General features: G+C 43.5%; 1 protein-coding gene across 3 annotated transcripts in view; it reads left to right on the top strand.

Moving 5' to 3' along the window:
• The window catches only part of STIL (STIL centriolar assembly protein), a 53388-nt gene extending 50771 nt beyond the window's left edge, over positions 1–2617 (top strand). For all 3 annotated transcript variants that reach the window (XM_059898200.1, XM_059898207.1, XM_059898191.1), the window contains exon 17: positions 1444–2617. In XM_059898200.1, the coding sequence (XP_059754183.1) occupies positions 1444–2233 (790 nt within the window). In that variant the 3' untranslated portion in view covers positions 2234–2617. The remainder of the gene's footprint in view (positions 1–1443) is intronic.
• Positions 2618–12085: the final 9468 nt, after the last annotated feature.

Genomic DNA, 12085 nt, shown 5'->3' with positions numbered 1-12085 from the left:
TCCATTGTTTGGTAATGACATCACTGGTTTTAGGGGATATTGATGGTTGAAAATAGTTTCTTCAAAATTTCAGGTACTTGTGAGAATAAAAATACCTGATAGTTATTTGGGTTTTGTGAGGGTAGGGATGCAGGCAGTGGCTGGCATGTATAAAACAGCTGAATTTCTTCATTGGATGGTATGGAAAGTCATAGCATATTCTTTGACTAGAATATAATAATAATATAATATATTGTATATTATATATATATTATATATATAATATAATAGTACACAGAGGACTCTGATTTTTAGGGAATAGAAAAACTCTGATAGCAAAATACAAATTGCTGAATACAGTATAGTGAAACAGTGGTTATAGAGCCCCAGAGAGTAAGGCAGACCTGGGCTTAGCTTGCCAGTTACTAGCTGTTCAACTTAGGGAAATTAGTTAAAATCTCTAGTCCTTAGTTTTCTCAACTGTAAAATAAAGATAATAATACCTATTTTATTCATTCAGTAAATATTTATTGAATGCCTACCCTGTGCCGGGCACTGTTCCAGGCACCAAGGATACTGCAGTGGTGGGGGAAAGAGACAAAAAAATCCCTTGCCCTCATGGATTTTCATGAGGGAGCTAGACAATAAATAAGAAATATGAGGTAAATATATAGGTAGCCATAAGTGCTGAGGAGAAAACAGAAAAGTAGGGGAAGGGAAATGTGAATTGTTGTAATGGAGAATAAGGTTGAAATACATGATAGGGACAACCTCCCAGAGAAAGGTTTATGCAAGGATTAAATGAGGCACTGAATGTTTAGCAGAGTGCCTGGCACATAATAAGGCATCAATAAAAATTAGCAGCTATTATTGTATATGTGATATACAGGAAAAGGCAAGTCAATTGATTACTGTTAATGAGATAAACCAACCAAAGTGAGTGAGGATTATATCTAACAAAAGAAAATTAGTGTATACACACACACACACGCACACACGTCCATATCCAGAGACTGGTTGATATTTTTCATTCATTACAAATGGAATCTCTTCAACTATGAACAATGTAATATTCTGAGCTACTCACCAAATCTTTTAATGTTATATAATCAGATGTGTTTTCTGTTTGATTTTATTTTTGTTTTACTTTATCAATATTAAAAAGCTTTACATCTTGGGGTCTTATATTTGGTCTTAAAACCATAACTGGTATAAATTTAGGAAAATTAATTTGTGTTCCACTTTCAGTCTTTGCATCATGGATTACCTTCTAGGTTATCATAGTTACCCCTTGAATGTATCTGGATCATCAAGACTTAGATGTCTGAGCTCTCAGATAAAAAGCACCATCAAGCTTAAAGCTGAAGACTTACTGTTACCTTCATAGAATGGAACATATTTACAGTAACACTGTTTAGTACCCAGAATAAGATAAATGATGGCCTGCTCTGTTCTGTCTTTCAGTGTGTTGGCATGCATCAGCCCTGAAGCAGTGATCTCTGGATTAAACTGCATGTCATTTGCTAATGTTGGCATGAGTGGCTTAAGCCCCAACGGTGTGGATTTGAGCATGGAGGCAAATGCTATAGCTCTGAAATATTTAAATGAAAATCAGCTGTCACAACTGTCTCTCACTCGATCAAACCAAAATAACTGTGACTCATCTTTTAGCCTTCTACATATTAATACAGACAGAAACACAGTGGGCCTTAGTTTAATTTCACCAAACAACATGTCATTTGCAACCAAAAAATACATGAAGAGGTATGGACTGATTCAAAGCAGTGACAATAGTGAGGATGAAGAGGAGCCTCCAGACAATACAGATACCAAGAGTGAACATTTAGTGAATCAAAACCTTACGTGCATAGCTGAACAACTTGATTGTCAGAAAGAGCCTTCTAAGAATGCTTGTGAGATAACTACTCGTTATAACTATGACTCCATGGGCACCCACACAGATATGCCAGTACTGAGAAATATTACAAATGAAGTTGTTCGGCCAAAAGCAACACCACAGTTGAATGAAAACCCAGATTTCTTATTAAAGAACCTTAAATCAAGTCCTGCAGTGAACCTCCGAACTGGAAAAGCAGAATTCACCCAACATCCTGAGAAAGAAAATGTAAGGGACACTCCGATTTTTCCTGAAAGTTTGAAACCTTCTGATACTTTAAAGCAAATGAATAGTATGAATTCAGTAGGCACCTTCTTAGATGTGAAGCGTCTCAGACAGTTGCCAAAATTATTTTAAACTTTTAACTCCCCTGCCCTCCTGATATGAGGATGGGATGTCTCCTGAAGATACTTATGGAAGCCAGAGCCTTTTGATAGTTTGGGAATTCCTAGTCATTCTAGGGATCTCTCTGTTTCTTGGTAGCAGCTGATGGCAAAGAGCTGAACAAGTGACCTGATTGTCTATGACATGGCTGGCTATTAGGAGGGCTAAGTGCTCTTTGTTCAGATAGTGGCGTTCAGCATCACTGGATTTTTTTTTTTTTTAAACAAATCCTGAGATCAGTTATTTCAACAAATTTAGATAAGCAGATGCTATCCAACTATGAATCTGAATTGCTCTTTTATACTGTACACTTTGAAAAGTAAGTCTGTTTTCCTAGCATTTTGCATCTACCCAGTATCACCAAAAGAATATAAAGTTATCATGACCCATAAATTAGCTAAATCAACCCTTATTGAATTTAAGGGGAAAGTTTTATTTTTAAAAGTAACTTAACATCTTTTATACAAGGAGTATAGATGTTGTCTTAAGATGCATATTTGTTAAATACTGTGGAAGTAAAACTTTTGCACTCTTGTGGGTTGATGTTAATGTAACATTTTCAACATATAGCACTAGCTATCACATAATAAGAAAATTATTGAGTATGAGTGTGTTTTATAAACTTTGTGAGTTTTTCAGATGTTTTAGTATTTTTTAATGGAACTTAATAAAAATGTCTAGATTGACTGCTTTCCTTTGTCCTCTGCTGTAGCATATCCTTCTCCACTTCTTAAAAAAAAACTTTTTAGACTCCCCCAAAATTACAAAAATGATACAGAGAGTTCAGGTGTACCCTTTATCCAGCAACCCCCAATGATAATATCTTATATAACCATAGTAAATGATCAAAACCAAGCAATTGACATTGGGTGCAATATTAGTAACTAAACCACAGACTTTTCAGGTTTCACAAGTTGCTGCACTCATTTATTTACTTTTTGGTATATAACTATGAAATTTTATCACTTATAGATTTGCATAACCACCACCACAGTCAGCATACAAAACTGTCCCATCATCACAAAGAAACTCCCTAGTTCTACTCTTTTAAAATACAGCCTCCCTCCAACACTAACTCCTGACAACCAATGATCTGTTCTCTATCACTAGAGTTTTGTCATTTTGAGAATGCTAATATAAATAGAATCATAGTATGTAATTTCTTGAAATTGGTTTTCACTCAGCATAATATCCTTGAGATCCATCCAACTTGTTGAGTGCATCAGTAGTTGCTTCCTTTCCTCACTTTCTTAAAAAATAAATTTTAAATTGTTTTTTCTGAATGTAAATGAAAAAGTCCTCATTCACTTGAGAGAGAAAGCTCTTCTGCTGAAGTTAGATTAAGATGTCTTTGCCTTATATCAAAATTTGATATGTAAATTGGAAAGAAGTGGACTTTGGGTCTCTAAATACCCAACTGGGGCCTTCTAAGGTAATAATCTGATGAACCAATTTATACTTAGCCAGCCAAAGTACGGCAACATGGTGCTCTCTGCTGTTCCCCACTGGAGCCAGGCACCAGTTAGTGTACATTTCCCTGTTACATTGCTCTTTCAGGTTAAAATCAAGATATAGAAATGTCACTGATGGTGATTCTCTGTGTTTACCTTTGTTCCCATAGGCAATGTCTGGGGCTTCGGTTATTTTAATAAATATTTTTAAAATCCACTTATAGGTTTCACTGGAGTAAATTTTTAAGTAATGGAATTGTCATCGCCACTTCAAGTGTGTTCTGTTTAACTTTAGCCCTCAGTGTTTCACCCAAGAAGTGAGTGTAAGTACAATTTATATTGCATATTATTTAAAAAACTGAGAGAATGCTGATTCACTGAAAGCCTCATTAACTATACCATTATCTCTGGTAATCCTGTAATTTTCACACCAAACAAGAAGTTCTCTATCTGAGCAATGAAAACTGAACCCGAGGCTTTTTAGGCAGAATCTAATTCCATCACTGCTGTTAGCACATCTAATTCAAGGCCTCTGATAAGACACTTAAGCAGTTTTGGAGACTGAGTTTAGACTGTAGATTAATTCAACAAAACATGTCTCCTACTAACATCCAGAGAAGAGGGACCATCACTGAAGCCTCTCTAGAAGTTCTCTAAGAAGAGAACTCACTCTGGAAGTTATTGGACAAATTAGTATCTACGATAGCTTTTCAGCATCTTTGGATAAAGCATTAATAAGGGAAAAGTTGGATTAAAAGACTTTGGAGATGACTGCCTCTCAAGTGACATTTGTCTGAATTTCTTTCTTTCATCCAGTCCCACAGAATACTGTTTATAGATATGTGGGCACTACATCAAATGGAATAAGGAAATGATGGAGCTTCTATTACCTGGGAAAGAAACCTATTAGTCTAGGTCCTGGCCAGTCGGCACCTCCACCCCCTTCATCAAATGTCCCTTCACTCAACCTCTGAGCCCCTTGATGGTTAATTACTCTATGCTCACTTGTCCTCTGCCTTTCCCTGCCTGTGCTAAATAAGCTCCAGAGAAGTGGATGTAGACATGTTAGACATAAGTCTTGCTTTTGCCAGCTGTAAAGGCTCTAGGGAAAACAGATACACACTGGAAACAGTGGCACAACAGTATGAGACAGTGTATGATGAAAAGCCAAAACGAGTGATTCAGACTATGAGGAGCCACAACAGTGTAATCACGATAGCTTCCATCTTTTAAGACTTAACTGCATGCTCACAGGGCGCTGTGCAGAGCACTTCACATGCCTTAGTTCATTTAAGCCTCCTGGCTGACCCCAGCTGGTGATTGTCATCCTCATAGTTGAGGGACTGACCTTAGGGAAGTAACTTACACAAGTAAGTTGTTACCAGAGATTCAAGCTCAAGCTCCTGCTAAGCCACTGAGAAATGCAACTTATCTGAGGCCTGAGGAATTCAGGAAGAGCTTCCTACGAGACACAGATCTTGAGCTGAATGAATGATTTTGAATACTACAGTCGGTGCTATTTCAGGTACGTGCTGTCCTCCAAGCTGCCGGCCTTATTTTCTGCCAAGAAGTCCCCCTGCCCTTTAGCCAAGACCAGAAACTACTGGTTTTTTAGTCAACAGTCCTGAAGAAGGGAACCCCAGCTCTGTTAATGTTAATGAGTTCACGTCAATGATTTTACATCGTGGTAACCTCTATTGAGTACCGTAACGGCTCCAGGAAATTAGAGGAGCAAAAGAGTTTTCTATGCCCTTGTTTTCTAGACATTACTCTTCTTTTTTTTTTTTTTTTTAGATTTATTTTATTTATTTATTTACTGGCTGCGTTGGGTCTTCGTTGCTGTGAGCAGGCTTTCTCTAGTTGCGGTGAGCAGGGGCTACTCTTTGTTGTGGTGCGCGGGCTTCTCATTGCGGTGGCTTCTCTTGTGGAGTACAGGCTCTAGGCGCACAGGCTTCAGTAATTGTGGCATGCGGGCTTCAGTAGTTGTGGCTCGCGGGCTCTAGAGCGCAGGCTCAGTAGTTGTGGCGCACGGGCTTAGTTGCTCCGCGGCATGTGGGATCTCCCCGGACCAGGGCTCGAACCCGTGTCCCCTGCATTGGCAGGCGGATTCTTAACCACTGCACCACCAGGGAAGCCCCTAGACATTACTCTTTTTTTTTTAATTTTATTTATTTATTTATTTATGCCTGTGTTGGGTCTTCGTTTCTATGCGAGGGCCTTCTCTAGTTGTGGCAAGTGGGGGCCACTCTTCATCGCGGTGCGCGGGCCTCTCACTATCGCAGCCTCTCCTGTTGCGGAGTACAGGCTCCAGACACGCAGGCTCAGTAATTGTGGCTCACGGGCCTAGCTGCTCCGCGGCATGTGGGATCCTCCCAGACCAGGGCTCGAACCCGTGTCCCCTGCATTAGCAGGCAGATTCTCAACCACTGCGCCACCAGGGAAGTCCCCTAGACATTACTCTTGAGGGCAGAACCTTTCCTAGCTCCTAGATTAACAGAGACCTTTATGCCTGCAAAATAAATTTAATGATAATGTCTTAGATTTGCAGACTGCTTCACACTCTTCAAAGTGCTTTCCCACACATTTCCTCATATAATCCTCACAACCAAAACCCAACTGAAGTATGTATGGCAGACATCATCAACCTCTTTCTACAGATGATGAGACAGACACAAATAAGGTATAAGTGGGCCAAGGTCACACATTTATAATTAACAACCTAGTCCTTCATAGCATCCAGCCCAGCAGCAGCCATTCCCTCCATTCTTCCTCTCCCCACCGGCACCTTTTATACCCCTAGTCAATCAGCAGGTGTCTAATGTTGATTCTGCTGGGCTCTGGGCTGGGATGCTGAGCATACCGTGATGAACAAGACAACTTGTCCTGTAGGATCTCGATCTAATGGGGGAGACACATGCAAACATTAGCAATACAGTGAGGTCAGGGCTTATAATAAAACTATATGACATGAGGATATATTAAGAGGACGGTTATTTTGAGAATGCTCCAGGTTTTTCCAAAATCTTACAGGAGCAATATGGAAGAGAAGGGGAAGATGTGATATTTCTGATAGAGGGAACAGCTTGTTGGAAAGCATGGAGATCTGAATAGGTATAGCATTGGAGGAGGGGGTTGGGGGCAGGAAACCAAAGATGGGAAGGGAAAAAAATATACATCTAGAAAGAACACTGAGTTAGGAGTCAGCAACATTTGGGCTCCTCTTGTCCCTCTGCTCAAAATTCCATAACATTGGGCAAGTCACCTCATATCACTAGGTTTAGTTTCCCAATTTTTTAGGTGAAGGGGTTAGCCATGTATCTCTAACATTCTGTGATTGTATGAAATGTTAATGCAGAAATAGGCTGTGAGGAGTGGTTTATAAGTCCAGAGGAGGGAAAGGCTTCTGCAAGGGATAGCATTGGAATTGGGCCTTGAAGCATTTTGAAGGATTTCCACAGTCATCGGTGAGGAAAAGGAGATTTCCTTACTTTTAATAATACCTAATTATTTAACACTTTAAAAAGAAAAAGAATTCCGTTTTCACCACCAAAATTGTTGAGTAATAATATCTGTTCGAAGAGGTACCAACATGTCTTTCTCCAGTTCTGAATTAATACATTCCCTGACTTCAAGGAGCTCAAACTCCAGTGTGGAAGAAAACATCAAACCCACAGAAAGGGGCTTAAGTGTTTGGAGGCCTGGGTGATGTTCCCTATCTCCTCTCCGCTCCCCAAACGGGAACTGTTTGGATCACAGAAAACATCCTCACAGGAAATCCTGCTTTCCCACCTCCTGGTAAGAGGCTGAACTCCAGGAAAAGGACGGATTTGGGGAGAGCCCTGTGTCCTGCCTCTTCACGGGAGGTCTGGGACCAGGAGGACAAGAGGAACTAATTAAAAACACAATGGAAAAGGCGATGTCAGGTATTCAGAGCTGCAGGGCCCTCAGAAATCACTTGGTCCTCATTGTACAAATGAGGACATCGGGGCCCCAAGAAAAGGGACTTGCTCAAATTCACACAGCTCAGTAAGCACAGAGCTCAGGCTGGAACTCAGGACTCCAGCCTCCCAGAGCATGCTGTCATATGCCGTGGTATTTGAGTCAGTAAATCAGGTACCAAGCATCAAACCTAGCCTCGCCTCCCCCGCCCCCCATTTCCCTTTCTACCATAAAGGAATGAAAAGGCTGTGTGTGCACGCGGGCACGTACACACACACACACACACACACACTCCAATTGCTCCCTCTGCCTCCACACCCTCCATGGGCTCAAAGCCCTATTAACTCTTCAAAACACAGCTTAGATGCTCCCCCGCTCCACGACTCCTCCCCACCCTGCAGGAAACCTTCCCAGAATCTTCTGGTGAGAATGATTTTTTTCCTCTCTTTTTTTTTTTTTTAACATCTTTATTGGAGTATAATTGCTTTACAATGGTGTGTTAGTTTCTGCTTTATAACAAAGTGAATCAGTTATACATATACATATGTTCCCATATCTCTTCCCTCTTGCGTCTCCCTCCCTCCCACCCTCCCCATCCCACCCCTCTAGGTGGTCACAAAGCACCGAGCTGATCTCCCTGTGCCAATCCCACTACTGGGCATATACCCTGAGAAAACCATAATTCAAAAAGAGTCCTGTACCAAAATGTTCATTGCAGCTCTATTTACAATAGCCAGGACATGGAAGCAACCTAAGTGTCCATCAACAGATGAATGGATAAAGAAGATGTGGCACATATATACAATGGAATATTACTCAACCATAAAAAGAAACGAAATTGAGTTTTTTCCTCTCTTGACTTCTCATTACCCTCTCTCTGGTGCTCTTTTTGTCCTCTTCCAGATGATTATAGCCAGCTTGTATGTTGGTTTGTAAGTACCCACGGCTGGGAGCTTCTTGAGGGCAGGGACCATGTATGATCGCCTTGTCCAATGAAGAGTCACAGGGACAAGGTCTGTTGAATGTCCCCACTATGTCTGGGACCTTGTGCTAGACCCTTGGGAGCAAAACCAAGAAAGAGAAGGTTTCTGGTAGACCCTGCCACTGTAAAGATGCATCTATGCACGCACGGACATATGTGCAGAATCCCACTCATCGAACATTTATCTTAGTCCTACTCAGTCTCGTTAGACCTCACCCAGCCCTGCGAGGTAACAGCAGCAAATGTGCAGTTTCTCATGCAGTCACAGAGGTACTCACGACCACAGAAAACCGGGACAAAAGCAGAGGAAAAGACCTGCAGCGAGAGACAAGATCCGGGTTCAGGGCTGTGGTAGGAGCATGTGATGGGGGAAAGGAAGACGAGATTATTCTTAGAGATCTTTCTGAAGATCAGAAACTGCCTGTTACAGAGTCAGTACAGTTTGCTTATTGCCTTGCGGATCATTCAGGTCACAGAGGAAAGCACGATTACATTTGTTTTCTCATCTAATCACCATAACAACTCAGTGACTTAAGAACAATAGTTAACATTTACTGACTACATCTGCTATGTACTAAACCCTTTACATTGTTAGCTTATTCCTCACAACAACAGTATGAGGTAGATACTCTTATTATCCCCCATTTTAGGGAGTAGGAAATAGGAACAGGGGGGTTAAGTAATTTTCCCCAAGGTCACACAGCCAATGTGAAGAACCAGGTTTCAAACCCTGGCAATCTCGCTCCAGAGCCCTCGCTCTTCACTCGAGCATTCTATCGGGACTATCCCTGAGAAGAAATGGACACTCAGTGCTAAAGTGCTGTGCCCAAGGGGCACACGGTGGAAGCCAGGATTTGAATATAGGTCTGTCTGGCTTTTCATCTCCTTTTTCTCCTCCTCCCTCAGAGCAGAGGGTTGAGGGAAGCATGTGTTTCCGTTCCCTAAAGATCCTGTTCCTACCTTGATAAGGTGATACCAGGTCATAGATGCTGGCTGCACCACAGCTGAGTCACTCCTGGTGAGTAACTTGCTCCAAACTCCCAGAATCACCCCCAGGGGGTGCGCTGTGACTCTCCCCTCCTTCCCCTCCCCCACCCCCAGCACGGAGAGTACCACCGAGCCAGGGAGAGTCCAGCGCCCCACCCCCATCAAGGCCTGCATTCCCGGGGCCACCCAGGAAGGGACTGCAACTCACAGCCTGTGTAATCGCGGAACCATTTCTGTCTCCTACAAGGGCCATACAGGACGCACTTGCACGTTCTCTGGGGCTGTTTTCTAGAAACCGGAGGGCTGACCAGTTCTGTTTCCTCTAAGTTCATGGCCCAGGTTCCTGCTGGGTGGTGTCGCTCTCCCTCAGTTTCTTTCTCCAGTTCTGTCTCTGTCGCTCTTATTTCTTCAACATACATTTGTGGTGCTCCTGCTCTGTCTCTGTGATAGTCTGGGGCGCGGACAAACCAGACACGGGCCCTGTCTCCAAGGCCCCCATTGGGGTACACAGAAGCCCATCACGTGTGGTCGGCACCACAATGGAGGGAGGTTTAAGGGCCACAGGAGAAGGAGCTGGAGGCAGGAACTTCTGCTCTGCTGGAAGTCCCAGGCCAACCAGAGTCCCTGGCTCCCTCTGTCTTCCTCCAGGAGATTCACTTGGTGTTCACCCTTGTCCCCGCCTCCTCCTGCCACCCCTGTGCAGCAGGGCCCCAGCGCACAGTCCTGGGAAAACAAGACAGTGATGGGACTAATCCAGGAGAAGCAAGGTACCCAACTGTGTGCTGCCAAAGGCCCTAGATCATGGACATGATTTCATTCCACTCCTCTCCGTTCTCCTAAAGGTGAGCCTTGGCTCCTTGAGGGCAGCCCAGCTGGGCTCTGCGTCCTCTCCCATCCCCCGCAGCCAGCGCGGGGTCCAGAACTACCGCTCCAAAAGTGTTTGCTTAAAATGGACAAACAAGCAGGGGCTGTGCCCACTGTGGAGATGGGGAAACTGAATTCCAGACAGGACAGGAGATTGCTCCCCCACCACGGCTTTTAGTAACAGAATGAGAAGGAGCCCAGGTTTCTTACCCTAGTGCAGGGCATGCTGTCCAAGAAAGGGGAGCATGTCTTATTTGTCTCTGTCACCCAGGCACCTAAGATGTTGTCTGGCACGAACCAGATGCTTAGCAAATGTGGAATAAAATGAACGAATGGAGCTGGGTGGCATGCGATGTGGAGAGCCCTGGCCCCCCATTCTCGCTGCATCTACCACGGAGTCCCTGTGGATCACTTGAACCACGGTCACACTGAGCTGCTTGCTGTCCCCATCCGTGCCCTTCACTTCCCACCACTGGGCCTTTTTGTACTTGCTATTACTCTTCCCTGTCATCTGCCCCTGTTCCTCACAGTGCAAGACAGATGACACCAGTTCTGTAAAGTCTAGAAAGTCTAGTCTGATCCTTCTTGGCAGAATAAACATACACACACGCGCACACACACACACAGTCTCTCCTGGGTTCCCAGCACACTTTGCACACTCCGCCCTAGTTGCATACTGATTAAGCTGCACTATAATTCTTTGCTTGTGTGTCTGTCTCCTCCATCTTAGGATCCCTAGGCCTAAACACAGAGCTGGTGCAAAGTAGAGGCTTCTCATAAAAAATAAGAGCTTCTATGTATCAGATGGTGCTAGGCTCTGTGCTAAGTTCTTTCTATATGTCTCATAATCTTTCCAACAATCCTGTGAATCATATGTTATTTTTACCCCCACTTTAGAGGTGAGGAAACCGAGTCACAGAAAAGTGATGTAACTTGCATAGGGACACCACATACTGAGTAGCCAAGGAGGAACTCTAGCCTAGGTTGGCCTAACAATCAGTAACATATGCTTAACCACACCATTAGGCTCTGTCCTGTGGGAGGGTTCCGGGCTGGACACACAGGACCCAGGCCATGTGGACAAGAGGGCTCCTGCCACAGTGTTTTCCTGGTGACTCAGAGCTGGTGACAGAGTCCAGTAGGCCCGTGTGTGTCTTTAAATGGTGACTTTATAAACTCTCCCCTTCCCTTTCCACCTTCCTTTCCATCACCCACCCCCTCACCCTGGCCCAGAACAGCTGACAGACCAGCTTATAACTCTCTATCAGGTCTGACTTGTTAGAAATGTGACAAGGGAACCAAGATGTCTGTTGGTACGGGTACCTGTGGGGGAACTGGAGTTCTCAGTGAGAGCCAGAGCAGAGACCAAAAAAGAGGAAGGAGGCAAAGATGAGAAGTAGATTAAGACAGAGACAGAGAGTGAGGACCAGAGGCAGGAAAAAGAGCAGACTCAGGGAGAGAAACAGAGACAGAGACAGAGAGCGCAAGCTTGAGATAGAGGTGGCAGAGATGAGAGGCAGAGTGAAAGAAATGATAAGAGATAAAAGGGAGAGAGGGATCCTGTGGTCCTCTCACCCCATTACATTCCCTATTACAGATGGG

The sequence above is a fragment of the Balaenoptera ricei genome, chromosome 1 (assembly GCF_028023285.1).
Source record: "Balaenoptera ricei isolate mBalRic1 chromosome 1, mBalRic1.hap2, whole genome shotgun sequence".
Classification (NCBI taxonomy): Eukaryota; Metazoa; Chordata; class Mammalia; order Artiodactyla; family Balaenopteridae; genus Balaenoptera; species Balaenoptera ricei.
This window is presented reverse-complemented; position numbering and strand designations above follow the sequence as displayed.